The sequence below is a fragment of the Oryx dammah genome, unplaced genomic scaffold (genome assembly GCF_014754425.2).
Source record: "Oryx dammah isolate SB20612 unplaced genomic scaffold, SCBI_Odam_1.1 HiC_scaffold_26, whole genome shotgun sequence".
In the NCBI taxonomy this organism is placed as follows: Eukaryota; Metazoa; Chordata; class Mammalia; order Artiodactyla; family Bovidae; genus Oryx; species Oryx dammah.
The window spans coordinates 27,631,604-27,653,986 of record NW_024070210.1 but is presented as its reverse complement, the minus strand read 5'-3'; the positions used below and the strand labels follow the sequence as shown (position 1 = coordinate 27,653,986).

At 36.0% G+C, this 22,383-nt stretch overlaps 1 protein-coding gene across 1 annotated transcript in view; it reads right to left on the bottom strand.

Annotated features, from left to right (window-relative positions):
* The window catches only part of KCNH5 (potassium voltage-gated channel subfamily H member 5), a 358,894-nt gene that overhangs the window by 274,384 nt on the left and 62,127 nt on the right, over nucleotides 1–22,383 (bottom strand). Inside the window, exon 6 of the mRNA XM_040226310.1 lies at nucleotides 13,696–14,088. Within this exon, the coding sequence (XP_040082244.1) occupies nucleotides 13,696–14,088 (393 nt within the window). The remainder of the gene's footprint in view (nucleotides 1–13,695; nucleotides 14,089–22,383) is intronic.

Here is a 22,383-nt window from a genome sequence, read left to right as displayed (position 1 = left end):
TGGCATCACCAACTCAATGGACATGCGTTTGAGTAAACTCCAGGAGTTGGTGATAGACAGGGAGGCCTGGCGTGCTGCAGTCCATGGGGTCACAAAGAGTTGGACACAACTGAGTGACTGAACTGAACTGATAAAGAAGTCTCATTTTAACAAGACAGCCTCCCAAATAGATAAGATATGAATGTATAAAATAAACTTTAATATACAACTGGTAGATAGGAAATGGCAACCCACTCCGGTGTTCATGCCTGGAGAATCCCAGGGATGGAGGAGCCTGGTAGGCTGCCGTCTATGGGGTCGCACAGAGTAGGACACGACTGAAGCGACTTAGCAGCAGCAGCAGCAGCAGTTTACTTTTTGTGTTGAGAAATATGTCACTATCTTGCCTTGTAAGAATTTATCATGATAAATTAAACAGAAAAATAATAGAATTCTATATCACCAAAACTACCATTTAATGGGAAAATCTGTAATCACTTTTTAAAATCCAGATATATATCAGGATTATCTTGGAATTTTTTTTGAAAAATTCAAAGCTCAGTTATTACTTTTTTCTCCAAAGTTCCAGATATGTTTCTAATGAGCAGCCATGTTTAAAAACAACTGGAAAAAAAAAAACTGGACTATATGATGATCTTCTACCTTTACCTAGCTTGTTTCACTTTTTCTATTTCATATTCAATGCTCCCATTTCATTTAGTTTATATTTTCCAATTGCTTCATCTATATTTTTATGTTCTTTTGCAAGGCTTTATCAAGCATAGTAGAAAAGCTTTTGTATACATATATATAAATAGTATGTATACTATACATATTTTAGAAAACTTATGAATTTTTGCCTCACTAAAAAACTTACGACATTTTGATTCCACTTATTTGACTTAGCATGAATAGAATGTTAGATTTCTAATTTAAACAATAGATATGTAAGAAGCAACAAAGTTTTAATGTATAGCACATGGACTTATAGTCAATATTTTATAATAACCTATAATGGAAAATAATCTGAAAAATAACATATGTGTATATGTATAACTGAATCTCCTTGCTGTGCACCTGAAATTTGTAAATCAACTTTACTTCAATAAAATGTATATATTAAGAAAAAAATGATATAGGGCAGAAATCACGCTTATAAGTAGAGGAACACAAGGCATCTTTTTCCACAGGATTTGACTTCAGAGCAGTCTTTACTGCAGTCATCAGAGCTATGTTCCTTGTGAACTTCCCACCAGGGGACAAATCAGAAGTGAGCAAATAAGACTCAACTGGCTGGTACTGAATCCATCTTACTCTGAAAATCTTAAGAATTGAAATTGTCTAGCCCCATACTTAGCTTGGACACAGAGAATTAAAACCGTAATTAGCCATCTATATTGACATGACTTGGTACTATTCGTGTCTTCCTTAGCATGATCATATTCTTCAGGACTTCTGCAAGGCAAAAAGTTTTATTATGCCCTATAGGAACTACCCAAAGACCCATTAACTCTTCAGTAGAAAGCATCAACAGTTTAAGCCCTAAGATTCTTTGAACTTTTTGCCTCAAAATCATCACCTTACTGTTTCCACCAATTCTGGACTATGGTGTCATGATTCTTAAACCTTACCCAATTCTAACAAAGCCTACTCTCCTAAACCTTTCCAGATTTGAAAGATCCACGTTAAATCAAACTTCCAGTTCCCAATAAATTCTCTCATTTTCTCAGAAGATACTATCAAATATCTGAGATGCTACCAAATCTTTGCAAGATAGTGTTCTCCCATCAAATGGTAAGCAATAAACACAGCTCAGCTTTGTCTTATCAATGAATTGTGTTTGTAGTTCTAGCTTTTGATGCTCCATGCCCTACCTAACTTAATACCTATAATGACAATACAGCTATAACTTTCAGAGTTCCATAAGAGATAGGCTCAGAATTGTATCAGTCAGGGAACCCTTAAGCGATGGTGTCCTTGTCAAGTTATTTATAGCTCATTAAAAGTTCTTTGCAATTCAGATGAAATTTACCATATATATATAATATTACTTTAAATCTAAGTAATATTGCCTAGAAACACAGATAGCATATTTCCTTCATCAGTTCCCAGAGGAAGAATGGAAGACAGCTGACCAAAGGTAAAGCTGTCATGCAGGAGAAATGGTTTTTTAACCCTTTATCCACAATGTATATTAAACAAATTTCTTAAGGATAAAAAATTGTGATATAAAGGTAACCATGTTCCTTGTGAGTCAGCATGTGTTATGTGAAAGCAGAGATAAAATCATAGTATAAAATAAAGTAATAAAAAGACTAAATGGAGTAGAAATGGAAGTTTAGAACTTCCTTCAAAGAAGAATGAGGAAATGATGAATTCTCAGCATAGTGATAATTATTATACAAATAGTAAAGAGCAATTTCTAACCAAGTATCCGTGGTTAATTAAGGCAAAATTTTTAAGAGTTATAGTATACATATTGTAATATATTTCACCCTTCTTTGCCTTTATATCAGAGTCACTTCCTAATGCTTAACAATAGGAAGCATTTACCACGAATGAAGATCAGTGCACATAAAAATTTCTATTTATGTAAGCAACAAAATTTAATAAAGGAATCTCACTGCTGTCCTCTTTGCTTATAACTTTCTATCCTCCCAAAGCTAATTTACTCAGTTAAACAGATTGTTTTTTCTCTGTAGAAAATTAATGCAAAAGAATATATTCCTGGAAGATCACCAGTTTTTTCAAATATAAGAAGGATATCTATCTTTAAACCTTCTTATTACCCAAACTTGATAACATTCTGTGCCACCAATCCCACTTGGAAAAGAATTTAAAAGTCCAACCTACTGCCACTCTGCTCCAATTTGAAATCTGTGGCTGATTCTCATCCATTTCCCAAATCCTTTCCCCATCTCCTCTTTCACACTGACTTCTCTTTTATTCACACTTTTGAATAGTTTGTGCAAAGGTTTTACTCTCAAGCTAGAAGGTGGGTACATTTGAGTTCAGTGACTAAGCTTTGTACATCTTTGCATCATGTGTCCACAATGCTTTGTACTCGTAGTGAGAGATCCCAGCTTGGGGATCTAAACCCTTTGGTAACCCCTAAACATGTATTGAATGTTGGTAGGGTAGGACATCTGACTGGAAGATTATTTATATGAAAATGCATGAAAAGAAACTTATGAATGGAGAGTTGAGCAGAGTAGCCAAAGGATAATGCTAGATTTTCTGAGTGGAGGATTTGGGGTCACAGATAAGGTTGTGTCACAAAGATTGTCCTTGTCCCTGTCTTTTTCATTACCAACAAGAAATGGTTTATGTCTCATTCACTTCAATAGAAATATATATAGTATGGCAACTATGTTCCAGGAACTTCAAATCCAAGATATTAGGAAGATAAAATCTTTGCACTGAAGAAGCACAATGTCTATTTTTGATTCCACCAGAAATGAGCACGGGGCCTAACCCTCAGTTTTCTAAAGACCTTTGTTGTATTTGACCTCTTAACTTGACGTAAAATTGAAGCATAAAAACTAGAGTCACCCGTAAGCCTTCCCCTGAGCATACAGATGAAAGATGAGTGTTAGTAAACCACTAATCCAATCCTCAATAAAAATATAAATGTTTTTATTGTTATTAGAAGCTCTAGGATTACTAGTGGGCTTTCTTAAGTAAAGACCTGGTAGGTAACTAGGACTTAAAATTGCAGAAACTAAAAAGAAAAAAAAAAAACTTAAATAGAGAAAATCCCATGAAGAAGGTAACATCCTCCCAGAAATAATATATTTCATCACAGACAATACATGTGATAAAAAACAGCACATCCAGAAACATCTTATACTTTTCAGAGTTAAGTAAATTTCAGTGATAAAGAGGAATGCTATATAAATGATAAAGGGATAAATTCTCCAAGAAGGTATAACAATTCTTGTATGCATGAACCTAACAAAAACTAATAGAACTTCAAGTACAAATGAGATTAATCCACTACTATCTTTACAGACTTCAACATCCCTCTGTCAGAGACGGTCAGATCTAACAGGCAAGAAACCAGTAAAGACATAGTGGAAGGCAATGGCACCATCAATCAACAGTCTATTATTGACATCCTTGACTACTTTATACAATAACAGCAAAAAAAAAATAAGCTGATGTGAAACATTTACCAATATAGACCATATCCTGGGCTATAAAACACACCTTAACAAAATTAATACAACAGAAATCATACAACAGCTGCTTTTGGATCACAGTGAAATTAAACTAGAAATCAACAACAAATATAACTGGAAAATTAAAAAAATATGGAGAAATTAAACAACACATTTATAAATAAAATGTGGATCAGAGAAGAAATATCAATAAAAATGTATTGTTCTTTGAATTAAATGAAACTCAAAATACTACTTACAAAAATTTGTGGGATGTAGCAAAGCAGTACTCAGAGGAAAATTTACAGCTTAGAATGCATATATTAAAAAGTAATAAAGAAGTAAAATCAATAACCTAAATTTCTAAGCTTAGCAAACTAGAAAAAGAAAAGCAAATTGAATCAAAAATAATAAGACAAAAACATATTAAAATTAGAGCAAAAATCCATGAAATTGAAAACAGGAAATCAGTAGAGAAGATCAGCAAAATTTTAAAAGCTTTTTCTTTGAAAGCATCAGTAAAATTGTAAAACCTCTAGCCACACTAACCAAGAAAAAAAGAGGACATAATTACTAACATGAGAAATGAAAGATAGGACACCACTACAGATGCTATAGACAATTAAAGTATAACAATTGCAATAATAATAACTACAACAATAATAGAACAATATGAACAACTCTGTGCCCATAAATTTGATAATCAAAATGAAATAGATCAATTCCTTGAAAGACACAATCTACCAAAACTCAAATATACACACAAAATAATTATTTGAAGAGAACTATATCTATTAAACAAATTGAGTCAATAATTAATAGTCTTCCAAAACACATAGCCCCATAGCCAGATTAACTCATGAGTGAATTCTACCAAATATTTAAGTAAAAAATTATACCAGTTCTCTACAGTCTCTTTCAGAAAAGAAGCAGAAACAATACTTTCTAACCCAGTTTTAAGAGGCCAGCTTTACTCAAATACCAATACTCAAATACACAAATACAGTATGAGAAAAGAACACTACAAATGAATATCTCTAATACATAGATGCAGAAATCTCAACAAAACACTAGCAAATCAAATCCAACAATATATAGAAATAATCATACAGTATGGCCAAGTAAGATTTATCCTAAGTATGCATGGCTGGTTCAACAATCAAAAATCAATTGATGTAATCAATAACATCACAGACTAAAGAAGAAAAAGTCATATGTTTATATCAATAGATGCAGAAAAGGCATTTGACAAAATGCAGCAATTACTCATGATTAAAAAAAAGTCTCAAAAAGCTAGCTACAGAGAAGAGTTTCTCAACTTGAAAAAGAACATATACAAAACCTTACAGATTATATCATATCATTTAAAAAAAAGGAAATAACAGGTATACAGATAAGGAAGGAAAAAAAATATCTTTCTTTAGAGATGACATAATAGTCGGACACAGAAAATCCAAACTGACCTGCGGGGGGGTGGGAGGAAGGAGGAGTCTGGAACTAATTAGCAATTAAAGGAAGTTTGCAGGATATATGGTCAATATAAAAAAGCCAATCACTTTCCTATATACCAACAATGAACAAGTGGAGTTTAAAATTTTAAACACGATATCATTTATATTAGCATAAAAAACTTAGGTATAAATCTAACAAAATATGTACAGGCTATATACGAGGAAACCTATGAAACCGATGAAAGAAATCAAAGAACTAAATAAATGGAGCAATAAGCCTTGTTTATGGACAGAAACATTCAATATTGTGAAGACGTCAGTTACTCTAGACTTGATCTAAAGCTACAATGTAATCTCAATCAGAATTCCATCAAGTTGTTTTGTATATATCAACAAACTGATTGTAAAGATTATATGGAAGAATAAAAAATGTGCAAAATAGCCAACACAGTACTGAAGGAGAACAGTCAGAGGACAGACACTCAACTTCAATACTTGCTATAAAATTGTAGTAACCAAGACAGTGTGGTACTGGTGGAAAAAAAATAAAAAATGGATCAATGGTACAGAATAGAGAGCCTAGAAACAGAACCCCATAAATATAGTCAACTTACCTTTGACAAAGGAGCAAAGGAAATACAATAAAGAAAAGATCGTTTTCAACAAATCTTGATAGAACACATGGACATCCAATGGAAAAAAAATGAATCTAGTCACAGACCTTATACCCTTCAAAAAATAAAATAAAACAGATCATAGACATAAACATAAAACACAAACTGTAAAGCTCTAAGAAGATAACATGGGAGAAAATCTAGGTGACCTTGAGTAATCATTTTTCAGATATACCACCAGAGGTACAATCCATGAAAGAAATAATAAACTTGAATTCACTAAAATTAAAAATGTTGCTCTGTGAAAGAAACTGTCAAAAGAATGAGAAGACAAGCCACAGACTAGAGGAAAATATTTGCAAAAGACATGTGCAAATAATAAAGGAGTATTACCCAAAATATGCAAAGAAGTCTTAAAACTCAACAATAATAAAATTAACAACCCCATTAAAAATGAGCAAAAGATCTGAACAGACACCTGACAAAAGGAGACACTCAGATGGCAAATAAGCATATGAAAATATGTTCATATATCACTGTGTGCATGCTAAGTCACTTCACTCATGTCTGACTCTTTGTGACCCCACGGACCACAGCCCAACCAGACTCCTCTGTCCATGGGGTTCTCCCGGCAAGCATTCTGGAATGGGTTGCCATGCCCTCCTTCAGGAGATCTTCCTGCCTCAGGGATCGAATCCATGTCTCTTACATCTCCTGCTCTGGCAGACAGGTTCTTTACCACTAGGACCAACTGGAAAGTCCCCTCATATATCATTAGAAATTTTCAAATTAAAACAAGATATCACAAGTCCTGGAATGGCTAAAATCAAAAACATTAATAATGCCAAAAACTGGTAAGAATATGAGTCAATAGGAACTGTCATTCATTGTTGGTGGAAATGCAAAATGGCGAAAACCACTTTGAAAGATAGTTTGGCAGTTTATAACAAAACTAAACATATTTTACATGATCCAGCAACCATGCTGTTTGATATTCACCCAAACGAGCTGACAACTTACCCCAAAGGTTTTGCTTACACAAAAAAATACACTCAAAAGTTTATAGCAGCTTTATTCATAATTACCCAAATTGGGGAGCAATCAAAATATCCTTCAGTAGTAGGTGAATGGAAAAATAAACTTGATATGTCCACACAGTGGAATATTACTCAGCACTCAAATTAGCTATCAGCCATGAAAAAACATGGAAGAACCTTAAATATTATTAAGTGAGAGAAGTCAATCTGAAAAGGCTTTCTATTGTAGGATTCCAACTATATGACATTCTGGAAAATGCAAAACTATAGAGATAGTAAAAGGATCAGTGGTTACTAGAGGTTAGGAAGGAAGAAGGGATGAAGAAGCAGAGCACAGAGCTTTAGGACAGTGACCCTACTCTGTATGATACTACAATATGTCCTTATGTATTTGTCAAAATCCATAAAATGCACAGCACCATGAGTGAACCCTGCTGTAAACTATGGACTTTGAACAACCTAATGTGTCAGTGTAGTTTCATTCTGGTGGGGGGCACGTGTCAAGGCAGCCTCTATTATGGGAAGTCTCTGTAGCTTCTTCTCAGTTTTGCTGTCAACCTAAAATGGCTCTTTAAAAGAGTCTTATTATCACACTAATAAGAAAAATCAATAATTATAAGGTGACTTGGCAATGTTTATATGGATTTAATAAGATTAAAACTAGTAAAACTAAAAACAAATACTCTGAAATCCTCTCCTATACCACTCAAACATTATTTTTAATTATCTAAAGGTTTTAATGAAAAATTAATGATGATCATATTATATTAAATAGCAATTTCCAATATATCCTTAATGGTGGGTCTGAAATTTCTCAAAAGTAACAAAATAAATACATGAATACAATTAGCTTTGATTTCCAATTTTTTGCTTTGATAACTAGATAAGAGATAAAAATTTGCTATACAAACAGATATGCTAAAATGAAATGATATATGTGCCCATTTTTCATTGGAAGGACTGATGTTGAAGCTGAAACTCCAATACTTTGGCCACCTGATGCGAAGAGCTGACTCATTTTAAAAGACCCTGATGTTGGGAAAGATTGAGGGAAGGAAGAGAAGGGGACGACAGAGGATGAGATGGTTGGATGGCATCACCAACTCGATGGACATGGATTTGGGTGGACTCTGGGAGTTGGCGATGGACAGGGAGGCCTGGCGTGCTGCAGTTCATGGGGTCGCAAAGAGTCGGACATGACTGAGTGACTGAACTGAACTGAACTGAATGTGCCCATGTGACAAGCAAGAATAAATCAAGAAAAATTATAATTTAGAAAATGATTTTCCAAACTTTTCTGGAAATTAAAAATATTTGTAATACTTCCACCTAGCAGTTTCTGGCTCGATCATTTTGTCTCCTGAAACAGTGCATTCGTGATCACTTTTCCAATTTCAATTTGTTCTACCTGGTTTATTGTGTTCACCACTAATACCACTCACTGTCTCCTGAATTCCCCAAGTATCATGTTTCCCAATTCCATTTAGTCTACCAAACTGTTTGTCACCTGCAGCTGCCCCATATTTCTATGATGTCTTATAATTCAGTTCCCTCTAATCTCCCAGAAATCAAGCTCCTTGGACCTCCCAGAGCTGTGTTCAAATACTACAAAGGAGTTTGTTTTTATTCCTTAGATTCCTGTGATAATGTCTTTTACCCCCATTATATTATCTAGGAAATTGACATTATTTCTTTTCAAACAGAATTCTTTCCTTCAATGGACTCTATCTTCCCAGCCTCACAGCTCTCTTAAAGACTGGCATATCCAGTTCGTGAATTCCTAGTAAAGCAAACTGTCTTCAGAAAGCATGTCATCTGAGACACTCTTGAATAAGAAAATGTCATTACATCCTAAATTATTTTGCACCGTATCATGTTAAAGGAGTAAGCTGTGATCTTCAGATTCATATTCTCCTATTCCCAAGCTACCAGTAGCTCAATTCCTCATTTTTAAGTTCTATTTTGTCTTATGTCCTTGTACAATCTACTAAAACCTTACTAACACTTTACTGCTCCAGGTTGGTGAGTCACCAATAAGCAGTAAGCAGTGAAGAACTGCCAAGGAGATGGAACTCATTCCTAACCATCACAGGGCTTATCACCAAGCTGAAGAAATAGATACACACAAGTGAAACAATAATATCCCCTCAAACATGCACAATTCTACAAACAAAAATCATTCATATCTATTTTTCTATCGACTCTTTAAAAACATCTTGTGAAGTAAAAATGTCAAGCATCCCTTCCCTTTTTTTTACAGATATAGAAACTGAAATCTATAGTCACCATCCCAAAGGCTCACAATAAACAAAGTCCTAAAGAAGCCACCCAATAATTGAAATAGAAACTTGAAAAAACTGTGGAACCAAAATGTAAGACAACCCTAGTTTGAAAAATGAGAAGGCAAACAGAGGCCCTTGATTTATTTAGAAGGGCAAAGATACTTATAAGTCAAATACTGAAGATAAAAATATTAAGAGAAATCAATTAATACAAAAACTTCCAATCCATTAGAGGGAATCCAGAAGATTTTTAAAATTCAGTTAATCCAAAAAATGGCAGAAAAGAAGAAGAAAGTAAAAAAGAGAGAGAAAAGTGAATAAAACACACTTTAGAGTGGAAAACAAGATGCTCTACGTAAAGCAAAAAGTAATTAATTACAATAAATGTAAACAGACTAAACTTTCTAGTTAGAGAAACTCTCAGAATGTATAGACTATTTACAAAAGATACAATTAAAGTATAATGATCTAGAATGATGAAAAGTTAAACGCTAGAAATACATATATCAAGTAATATACAAATGCTAGTTTAGCTCTTAGTATCAAGCCAAACAAACTTTAAGGGGTAAATAAAGGCATTATTAGTTACAAGAAAAGTTGGAAAATAATGTTGAGAAAATTTTCCAGAAAGCATATCAAAAAGATAAAGGATTGGAAAATAAGGAAAGAAGGAAAAGGGAATTAGAAAAGTCTAGTAGGTATCAGAATACAAGGAATTTCAATGAGAGAGAAAAAAGAAGAGCAGGAAAGGAGATGGAGAAAAATCATAAGAAAAAAAATTAAAACAGAAGACATGCTTTTCCAGATTGAAAAAGACTACCCAGACAGTGCCCAGCAAAATGGATGAAAATGGACTCACAATAAAGCATAGTAATGGAAAGATTCAGAATCCTAGACAGAGAAGATATATCAAATTTCCAGAAAGAGAAAATAGGTCACAATGCCTCAAAGTTTCTTAAGAGAATTATTAGAAGGTAGACTGTAATGGTACCATGCCTTTCAAAATCTGAGGAGAAATTACCAATGGCCTAGAATATTACAGATAGTCAAACTGTCCATCAAGTGGGAGAGTAGGATGAAGAGAGATCTGTTTAAGAAAATGATGTTGATAGGATATTGCTTGCATCGATGCAAGGAAGGGAGCTTTAGACAACTGGCAAAGAGTTTAGTGGTTGAGTGAGTGATGAGTAAAACAAAGCAAATGATAAGACCAGACAATTATCAACTCTCAGGAAAATGGAAAGTGCAGAAGAGGAAAAGTAATCACAGTATGTTGAAGGTTCAGTTATAAATGAGCTTCCCTTGTGGCTCAGCTGGTAAAGAATCTGCCTGCAATGAGGGAGACATGGGTTCAGTCCCTGGGTTGGAAGGATCCCCTGGAGAAGGGAAAGGCTACCCACTCCAGTATTCTGGCCTGGAGAATTCCATGGACTGTATAGTCCATGGGGTCACAAAGAGTCGAACACAACTGAGCAACTTTGACTTTCGCTTTCAGTCATAAATAGCATATTTGTAGACATAATGATATAAACACTATTTATGGAACCAAAAGGATGATATATCTATATTGTGAGAATGAGGCGATGGAAATAAGTGCATGGATACAGTGAGGGCAGGGAGAAAGAGGCTGAAACCTCTAATTTGATAATGAGAAGTCAAAGACAAGTCCCAAAACTGAAAAACCAAAAGGAGTAAGTACACAGTCTTGCTATTTGGTGATGGAAGCAAATATTTAAAGAATCCCCTAGACAGTCTGAAAGTGGTTGTCTCTAGGGTCTTCTCTTTTAAAAAATTAGATATTGCCAATCATTCTTCATGTAAGTTTTACCAGTATTCCCTTGAGCAATGTATAAGAGACTTCATACCGTCACTGGATCAATTCAGATCCCTTACCAAGTGATGCCAAGTCAGGGTTAGATATGCAAGACTTTCACTGAGATAAATGCCTATGAAGGAGAAAGGAGGGAGGAGTCTTCAGACCACAATGCATGTCTGAAACCTATGAAGATGGAAGGAAGAATTGTGTAGAAAGAGCCTCAACCACAGCACAGGTAAATGGGGAGTTTCAGGGCAAAAGTTGCTCAGCAGAGGAGTTCTTCGTTGAGCAGGAGTAGGCTAATTATAATATTGGTGGTGGTGGTTTAGTCGCTAAGTCGTGTCTGACTGCGACTCCATGGACTGTAGCCAGGCTCTTCTGTTCATGGGATTTTCCAGGCAATAATACTGGAGTGGATTGCCACTTCCTTCTCCAGGGAATCTTCCCGACCCAGGGATCAAACTCATGTCTCCTGCTTGGCAGGTGGATTCTTTACCACTGAGCCACCTGATAAGCCAAAGCATAATATGACCACTATTCTTAGTCATTGGTTGAGTGCAGCCTTGGGGAAACAGCTTTGAACTGTGACCTGCAGCAGATCAGAAAGCCACAGCAACTGTCAGTCAACTGTATTCAGTGGTATATTGGTAAATGGTTAACAACTAATGCTTTAGAAAGTTTTTTTTTTAAGCTTTATCCATAGCATTTGCCATTTTAAAGGTGTAAATACTCCCATTGTGGCCAGTTTCAAGCTACGAGGGTGACAGTGTGATATCACTGAATGCTGAGTTTGAAAGGGATGCTAAAGAATGTCTTTTCCAAACCAGGAGCCACTTCCAGGAAGCCCCTAACTGTGCTTCATGCAGCAGGTTTCCATGAAGGGAGATCTGAGCAGTACACATTCTCAGACACCATATTCTCCAACCCAGTGTGTGTGATAACTGATGGTATGTCAGTATAGTCTATAAGTTTATTTTGCATTTTCCTTAATAAGTCTGAGGATATAGTCATATATTTATATAGTACATTAGATGCATTTATTATTATGCAATCTAATTTACTTTCTTTTCTGTGAACTAAACCAATCTTTTGATTATTTGTATTAAAGTCTTTATGCCAATGTTCTAAATAATGGAAATCCTAATGCATTGATCTTAATATATTAATCTATTTAGTAAGTGAATATATAAATACTACTTATTATCTTATTATAAGATTAGCATTTTCAAAATTAACCCCTATCAATCCTTCCAGAAGGGAAATAAGAAATATACCTTAAAAGCTTGATGTAGGTGGAATTTAAAATTAGAAACAAATTACTATGATTCTTTTTTCCTTGAATTTTTAAATTAACAATTATGTGTATAGCATCAAAATACAATGTCTATACTAAACTTCTGAAAATATTTTTTAGTATCATTAAAGTTGATTCAATGCAGAAATCTTTATGGGAAATGATCCTGAAGAAAAGTTGCAATCTACCTCCCAACACACACAGAATGACAACAATGTAGTGGAGAATTTTCTATCTGAACAGTGTATGAGGACAGAGTAGAATCTTTAGGGAAATTAAGTTTGTAATTATTATGAACACATTTTAAAAACAGATATATTCTATATTGATTCATTTATATACATCCTTGGTATAGCAAGTTGAAAATCATCCACAACTAAGTTAGAAACTAAGAAGCCTTGGATGAAATGGTCATTAAGACATTACATATGTTTTAATATTTCTAGTTGTGCAGATGACATGGAATAAGCAAAATCTTGAATTAGACCAGATATCAGAAGTCATTGAATACAGTCTCTAACCACAAATGATTGGGCAAAACTTAAAGCAAAAACTATATTTAAAAAAAAAGAAAGAAAGAAAGAAAAAGAAACCAAAAAGGCAAAACTTCAAGAATTTCTCTACCATAAAAGCTTTCTGGATCTTTTTGTTAACACAAGCACTGCTACCATATGTATCTGGAGGGGAGAAGTCAAAACATCTGTGGGTGCACAGACTTTTAAAATGCTACTCTTCTCCCAAAAAAATACATCTATTTCATTATCTTTCAATCAACTATCCAGTTCATAAGGAATATTTGACTTCAAAGGCTGTGGCTTTTCTTCTCCTCTTTTAAACACAATCCCAACCACAGCCATTTCCTAGTATTTTCAACCAGAAATTTTTTAAAGAGTGAATAAAAAATATAAAGTAATAAAATATGATCATTTATGGCAGGTATTTAGTAGGATGAAGGTTGAAAGTGGTGACTATAAAGAAGTTCAGGTTATTTATAAACTCCTTTTATCCTAATTTTCTCAAAACGTGATTAAAGTACTAAAAAAACAAAAACAAGAAACTTACCTCATCCACATTTTCAAAGGCATTGATGATGTCATAAGGTAAACAAGACAACAGATCGATCACAAACCAAGTTTTCAGATAATTCATCCTTATCAACTTGGGGTCAGAAATAACCTCTCCACCAGGTCCCACAAAGGTTGTGTGAAAATTTAAAACAATGTCAACCAGAAAAATAACGTCCACCACACTGTCCAGCACCAGCCAGGCTATGTTGTTCTGCTTCGTTTTGAAGGAAACGTTGTAAGGAACCATAATGGCGGTGTAGAAGGTAAGAATTAAAATCACCCAATCCCAAGTTGTTTTAAAAGCACAATAGTGTAAAATAATGTGTGGTGGCGTCTTTGGCGCTTCTTGCTTATACTGAGGAAGGATATCTGATCCCAGCTGAAGAACCTAAAAGAGACAAAATGTATTTATAAGTGACCCGGACATCTCTGCAAAGTTAGTAATGAATTCAAATTTTCTGGCAGACAAACCACTGGTTTCAAAGCCAGCCATGCTCTGTAATTATATCTCTTCTCCTGAGTTGTATCAAGGTTCATTCAAAGTCACTGCAAGTCCAATCACTCTATCGAAGCTGATCTGTCTGCCATTCCCTCTGACTTCCTCTCCCGTGGCCAACTCGTTCAGAAACTGGTGCCCACACAAGGAGGGCAGAAAGAGACCAAAGAAAGGCAGACCTCGCCAGATTGGCAGGTGGCAGTTTTCATAGGCAAGGGAACTTACAAGGTTTTATTGGGTAGCCACAAAACCAGAGGTCTCAGAACCCACCCACCAAATCTTAAAAGTTTACACAGAGGTTTAACTGGCTTCAGTCACATATACAGTCCAGATGTTCTCAACCACAGCTAACTCTCTCAAGGTTGTATCCTTAAAAATGGCTCCCACAATGGGAATGGTGGGCAGAAAGTACATTTCAAGGACTAGGGAGGGGGTGAGGAGCTTCCAGTTGCCTGGGTCCAGCTCAAGGATCACCTGGCAGTCCCATCCTCTTGATGACCTCCTCCAACACCAACACTGATCCACAGCACTGCTGGACATCCACTACTGGAAGTGCCTTCTGCACATTCACTGGGCAAAAGTGCCTAGAATCACACATCTCAGAGACTGTCCAGCTGTTATTTGCATGGCTCACCATTACCCATTCTTTACATATTTGGGATTTGAAGGAGCTTAACTTTGATTCTAAAGGCTTTGCTGAACCTCAGGGCCCCATGATTGGTGATCTTGCTGTTGCATGAGACTCAACCAGGGCTCTAATGACAGGCACAGCAGTATCAGAGCTATAAATGTTATAGCCTGCTTTTGCCTGTTTCCCTTTCAATCAGATTTAAAGAACATTGGATTTCCTGCCCAGATGCAAATTTCCTTTAGAAAAAAATTCTAAATATTCAGGTTTGTTTCTCCATACCTTTTTGACAAATTGGCAATTTTCCATACAAGGTTATATGAACCCTGACTTATTCTGATTAGGTCTCATTAAAGAGACAATGAGAAAAAGCAGATGACAGTGCAAGAGCAGAGGTCTGGGCAACCCTGGGAAAAGGTAACAAACACAGGACTTAGGAACATGGAAATTGTGAGAAGGAGTTGAAAAAGCAGGTTGAAGACCTCTGCTTCGTGCCACCAATGAAGCTATAACTGAGTAAACCTGTGTATTAAGGAGTTTGTAAGTGGGACTTTGATGAACAATATTTTCAGCAGCTTTACCATCTTATACATTCAATTATTCAGTGTCCCTAAGACTAACGGGACCCAGAAAGTAGGAGTCAACAAGTTCAAATTATAAAATCATAAATGCACTAAATTTATGTCAATGCACAAATAGATGTAAACAAAAATACCTGTTAGCCTGTAATTTATATGCAACAAAGCAAAATAAGTAAACTAGCATTTTCTGAAATTTGAGACTTATCCTGAAGTCTCTCATATGTAGAACTTACACAACTGAAAACTAAGCATATAATATAATCATTGCTATTTTGAAACATGAAAAAATCACTGATATTCTCTTTAGGTATATATTATAATTATTGTTTTAAGCTTGGGAGTTATAAGAATTATTTATAAAGATTTTTACATATTTATGCTCATTATCAGTACCCTAGTAATGCTTTTTCCATGAGATCTTAAATTACTTAGCAACAAATTATCCTACAGGTAGATTAAGTTTCATGTTGAGATACAGAATTACATATAAAGACTCCTACAGAATCATGGCTTCTCCTTCACCTTTCAACCACAGATCTGTTCATTCCAACATCACTGTGTTAAACATGAAAATTTCCTTCATACTCAATGTTAGTATTATACCATCTGTATTTACACACTCTGTAGTTTGAGCACAAAGAAACACACTTAGAAAATAAACTCAGTGCCAGGTTGCATTAGGACCTTTATGGGCACTCGGTACTTTTGCCTTCCTGGACCCCTTCCTCCTTAAAAATAATAAAATAAAAATTATACTTTATTTAATATTTTTATATTTATTTAAATATAAATGCAACATAAATGTATAAATTTTATTTAAAATTACATTTTAAATAAAATATAAATAGTTTGTTTAATATTTATATTTTATTTAAAATTGTATTTTTATTTTAACAGCATTATTACAAAGATGAATATTTAATTTTTTTTTTTTTTTTACCTAAAAGTTCATTTTTTTCCTTCAACTGCTAGTAGAAATTCAGGCATCCTAGTGGACACCTAAAAGTGTTATTGGTGCTACACTCTGTGCTAACAGACAAATTGGTCCCACTCAGCACCCTGGAATAACATAAGGTGTCTCTTCTAGAGATGAACTCACTCTTGAGTTCAGTATTTCCCAAATCTGGCGACAACCTAAAATCATCTAGAGAAGTTGTTAAAAATACAGTATGCTCATGCTTAGACCCCTATGCCAGAAAATAAGTAAATTCATTTTGTGTATTAAATTAAATTCAGAGAATCTGTACTTTCAAAATCTTTCCAGGTGATGATAGCATATAGTTCAAAATAAAAACCCTTGTCTTCTATTTCTTTAAACATTCATAACCCAGTTCTTCAGATGGTGACTTGAATTCTTAAAGCAATCCAAAACTGCTCCAAGAGAAAAAGGAGGAGCAGGAAGAGTAGGAGAAGAAAGGCAACACCGACAAAGCGAGGCATGGGACCCCCGTGTTCTTCAGGTTCGATGTTTCTCCTGTGTAGAGCACTGCCTTAGTCTCAGCCCCCTCACTGGGGCTTTTCTATAAAGCAGTGAGTAACAACTGTTCACTTTATTTCATTTGTACTTTCAGGAGCAGTAAGCCTTGGATAGATGGGGATGAAATCACATGTCCTGATGTATTTTTGTACTGATACAGACACATTCTTTCTCTCTGAATATCGCGAGCACACTGACTCTAAAGGAATCAGAACCACAGATGCAAGTGGAAGCTGAATTCAATCAGTAGAATGTCAGAGCATGTTGAAAACTGATGAATGGCCTACACAGACACCAGAATCCTTGAAACTGGGGATCAGCTCTAAATTTCAGAGGCCTAGTGGAAATAAGATAAAATGTATATGTGTTGGAAAAAGTGAAAGGGCCTGAAATTTAACAGCAAATCCAAATACTCAAGCTGAGCAAATTACATGATTCTGACTACAACTGGAAAAATTGTCTTTCTGCTAACTTGGTGCCTCTTTTCGGTCAGTCTTTGAAAACCTAAGAGTACATATACACTAAACCTCTGTAGAAAACCTTGTTATTTCCACACTTTCTCTGAAATCAAGGCCTAAGATCTGACATAAAGCAGTTTTGTATCTGAATCAGCTTTATAAATTAGGGATGACTGATAAAGAAATGAACAATAACCAAAAGGCAAAGCAAAGAAAGAAAAAAATCAGATGGGAAGAAACAGGAATGAAAATTCATCAAAAGTAAAAATGAAAAGTGAGAGCTGTCCAGGGGATAGGAACTCTCCATTTGAGGTAGAGGAAAAAACCATCTTCAGTGATTTGGGGTGCTAAGGTAGAAATTTTTCCTCTCTATAGTCTCTTTCGTCATATTCTTGCCGAGCTGTATTAACAAAGAAAGAAAAACTGAATAAGGTGTAGTTAAGACCTAGAAAGAATCATGACAAAGAAAATCAGTAGTCACAGAAACAAGCTCCTACACATTACCTTGATTTATAGAAAGAAACGAACAACTGAAGGCAGAAAAGAAAGTAGCTTCAAAATCAAGTAGTACTTAGTAAAAAACACTATATAAAAGGAAGTTGTATCTGAGTGCATTAAATCTTGTGTCAACTGCATATTATCTTTTAAAATATTATGACGACTATTATCATTTAACATTTGATATGTTAATGTCTTACTTGGGTTTTTAAAAACATTTCTACACATCAAACTATTACTCTTTCCTCAAAGGTACCAGAAAATCAGACACATCGCCCTGTTAGCTATGTTCCAAGAAAAACTACAGAACCCTCCCAATTTCAAGAATGTACTTTGTTCCCTAACTTTCTCCAAATGAAATTTAGTATCTGCAACAAGTTAAGAAAGTTACTCCGGAGAAATTCAGCTAAATTTTCACCAGCAAAACAAACTGATGAACTTACATATTTAATTGTATCTTTCTCTTGACTATGCCAAAGCCTTTGACTGTGCGGATCACAATAAACTGTGGAAAATTCTGAAAGAGATGGGAATACCAGACCACCTGACCTGCCTCTTGAGAAACCTGTATGCAGGTCAGGAAGCAACAGTTAGAACTGGACATGGAACAACAGACTGGTTCCAAACAGGAAAAGGAGTACGTCAAGGCTGTATATAGTCACCCTGCTTATTTAACTTCTATGCAGAGTACATCATGAGAAATTTTGGACTGGAAGAAACACAAGCTGGAATCAAGGTTGCCGGGAGAACTATCAATAACCTCAGATATGCAGATGACACTACCCTTATGGCAAAAGTGAAGAGGAACCAAAAGCCTCTTGATGAAAGTGAAAGAGGAGAGTGAAAGAGTTGGCTTAAAGCTCAACATTCAGAAAATGAAGATCATGGCATCCAGTCCCGTCACTTCATGGGAAATAGATGGGGAAACAGTGGAAACGGTGTCAGACTTTATTTTGGGGGGCTCCAAAATCACTGCAGATGGTGATTGCAGCCATGAAATTAAAAGACGCTTACTCCTTGGAAGGAAAGTTATGACCAACCTAGATAGCATATTCAAAAGCAGAGACATTACTTTGCCATCAAAGGTCCGTCTAGTCAAAGCTATGGTTTTTCCTGTGATCATGTATGGATGTGAGAGTTGGACTGTGAAGAAGGCAGAGCGCCGAAGAATTGATGCTTTTGAACAGTGGTGTTGGAGAAGACTCTTGAGAGTCCCTTGGACTGCAAGGAGATCCAACCAGTCCATTCTGAAGGAGATCAACCCTGGGATTTCTTTGGAAGGAATGATGCTAAAGCTGAAACTCCAGTACTTTGGCCACCTCATGCGAAGAGCTGACTCATTGGAAAAGACTCTGATGCTGGGAGGGATTAGGGGCAGGAGGAGAAGGGGACGACAGAGGATGAGATGGCTGGATGGCATCACCGACTAGATGGACGTGAGTCTGGGTGAACTCCGGGAGTTGGTGATGGACAGGGGGGCCTGGCATGCTGCAATTCATGGGGTTGCAAAGAGTCGAATACAACTGAGTGACTGAACTGAACTGAGTAAGTGCTCAGCACAGTTTTTGGTATCTTGATTAACTATTTTGTCATCTTTTGTACCAGTAAGACACAAGATGATTATGTAAAACATGTCAACAGCAAAATTTCTAGCTGCCTTGGAGTTCTGTCCTCATTCCTTTTCTCTTTGGTTTCAGTACACTCTGTATGGGTAACATCACCCAGTCCTCTGACTTTAACAGCCATATCTGTGAAGATGATAACAGGGTCTGCAACTCAAACATAGATACCCCCTTGAGAGGCAGACCCATAAAGATCTCCACTTGAATTTCCTGTCAGGAACTTCAAACTTAGTATGCCCAAGAGTAAATCTACTATCGTTGCTCCCAAACCTTCTTTTCTTCCTCTTCTATCTGAGATTTTATTAACCAACAGTAGCCACCATCTGTTAAAGTGCTGCACTCAATATGCCAGCAGATTTGGAAAATGTAGCAGTGGCCACAAGTCTTGAAAAGGTCAGTCTTCATTCCAATCCCAAAGAAGGGCAATGCCAAAGAACATTCAAACTTTCATACAAGTGCACTTATTTCACATGCTGGTAAGATTATGCTCAACATCCTTCAAGCTAGACTTCAGCAATACATGAACTTCCAGATGTACCAGCTGGATTTAGAAAAGGCAGAGGAAACAGAGATCAAATATTTTGCCAATATCCACTGGATTATAGAAAAAGCAAGAGAATTCCAGAAAAACATCTACTTCTGCTTCATTGACTATGCTAAAGTCTTTGACTGTGTGGATCACAACAAAATGTGGGAAATTTTTAAAGAGATGGGAATACCAGACCACCTGACCTGTCTCCTGATAAACCTATATGCAAGTCAAGAAGCAACAGTTAGAACCAGACATGAAACAACTGACTGGTTCAAAATTGGGAAAGGAGTACTACAAGGCTATATGTTGTCACCCTGCTTATTTAACTTATATGCAGAGTGCATCAGTGAAATGCTGGACTGGATGAATCATAAGCTGGAATCAAGATTGCCAGGAGAAATATCAACAGCTTCAGATATGCAGATGATACTACCCTAATGGCAGAAAGTAAAGAGGACCTAAAGAGCATCTTGATGAGGGTGAAAGAGGAGAGTGAAAAACCTGGCTTAAAATTCACTATTCAAAAAACTAAGATCTTGTAATCCAGTCACATCACTTCATGGCAACTACAAGGGGAAAAAACAAAAGTAGTGATAGATTTCATCTAGGGGATCTCCAAGAATCGACCTGTAATGCAAGAGACCCCAGTTCGATTCCTGGGTTGGGAAGATCCCCTGGAGAAGGGAAAGGCTACCCACACCAGTATTCTGGTCTGGAGAATTCCATGGACTGTATAATCCATGTGGTCACAAAGAGTCGGTCATGACTGAGCGACTTTCACTTTCACTTTCAAAATCCCTGCAGACAGTGACTGTAGCCATGAAATTAAAAGACACTTGCTCCTTGGAAGAAGAACTCTGAAAAACCTACACAGAATTTTAAAACACAAAGACATCACTTTGCTGACAAAGGTCCCTAGAGTCAAATTATGGCTTTTCCAGTAGTCATATACAGATGTGAGAGCTGGACCATAAAGAAGACTGAGCACAGAAGAACTGATGCTTTCAAACTGTGGTGTTGGAAGACTCGAGAGTTGCTTGCACTGTAAGGAGATCAAACCAGTCAATACTCAAGGAAATCAACCCTGAATATTCATTGGAAGGACTGATGCTGAAGCTCTAATACTTTGTCCAACTGATGCGAAGAACTGATGTGGTCTTCTCACCAGAGAAGACCTTGATACTGGCAAAGACTGAAGGCAAAAGGAGAAGAGGGAAGCAGAGAATGAGATGGTTAGATACCACCACCGACTTAATAGACATGAAATTGGGCAAACTCAGGACAGGAAAACTTGGCATGCTGCAGTCCATGGGATCGCAGAGTTGGACACAACAACTGAACAACAACAACAATACTATCTGTCCATCCATCTGTTCAAGCCAAAAACATAGAGTTGACCTTGACTCATCCCCTTCTCACATTCATTTTTAAACATCAACAAATGTGTTGACTCTAATCTTAGTACATCTGCATTCTGCCCTCTTCTGCTACTGGCTCCCTTGCTTAAGGTCATAGTTGTCCAAGCTGAATTACTACCAGAACCTCTTGTTTCTCTAGTTACCATTTCAACATAGAGCCACTAGGTCAAACAAGGGTTCTTGACCATTTTTGTGCCATGGGTCTCTTGGGAATCTGGTGACATCTATGGATGTCAACTTCTTAGAATAATGTTTTCAAATTAATACAGTTAAAACAGGATTACAAATACCATGGAGACCAATCTCCCTTTGAGAGGTTTGTGAAGCACAAATATGACCATGTCATTTCCCTGGCACATGGGACACCAACCACTTCTGTTCACTATATACCACCTTAACCTTCCCTTTCCTACCTGACTTCACCTACATTGAATTCACAGTCAAAGGCACCATAGTATCTCATCACTGAGTCTTTGGACATACTGGCCTCTCTGGCATAAATGACCTTCATCTCTTCTTCACTACATTTTTCCTTCAAGATTCACTCAGCCCAATAATTCTGGAGAAAACTCTAATTTGAAAAGATACATGCACCCTAATATGTATAACAGAACTATTTATAATAGCCAAGACACGGAAGTAATCTATATGTCCATGGACAGAGGAATAGATGTGGTACATATATACAATGGAATATTACTCATCCATTACAAAGAATGAAATAATGCCATTTGCAGCAACATGGATGGATCTGGAGATTATCAAACTACATGAAGTCAGTCAGACAAAGAAAGACAAATATCATATATCACTTATTATAGAATATAAAATATGATACAAATTAACTTATTTACTGAATAGAAACAGACTCACAGACTTTGAAAACAAACTTAAAGTAACCAAAGGGGAAGGAGGGAGTGAAAAATTAGGAGCTTAGAATTAGCAGATACAAACTACTGTGCATAAAATAGAT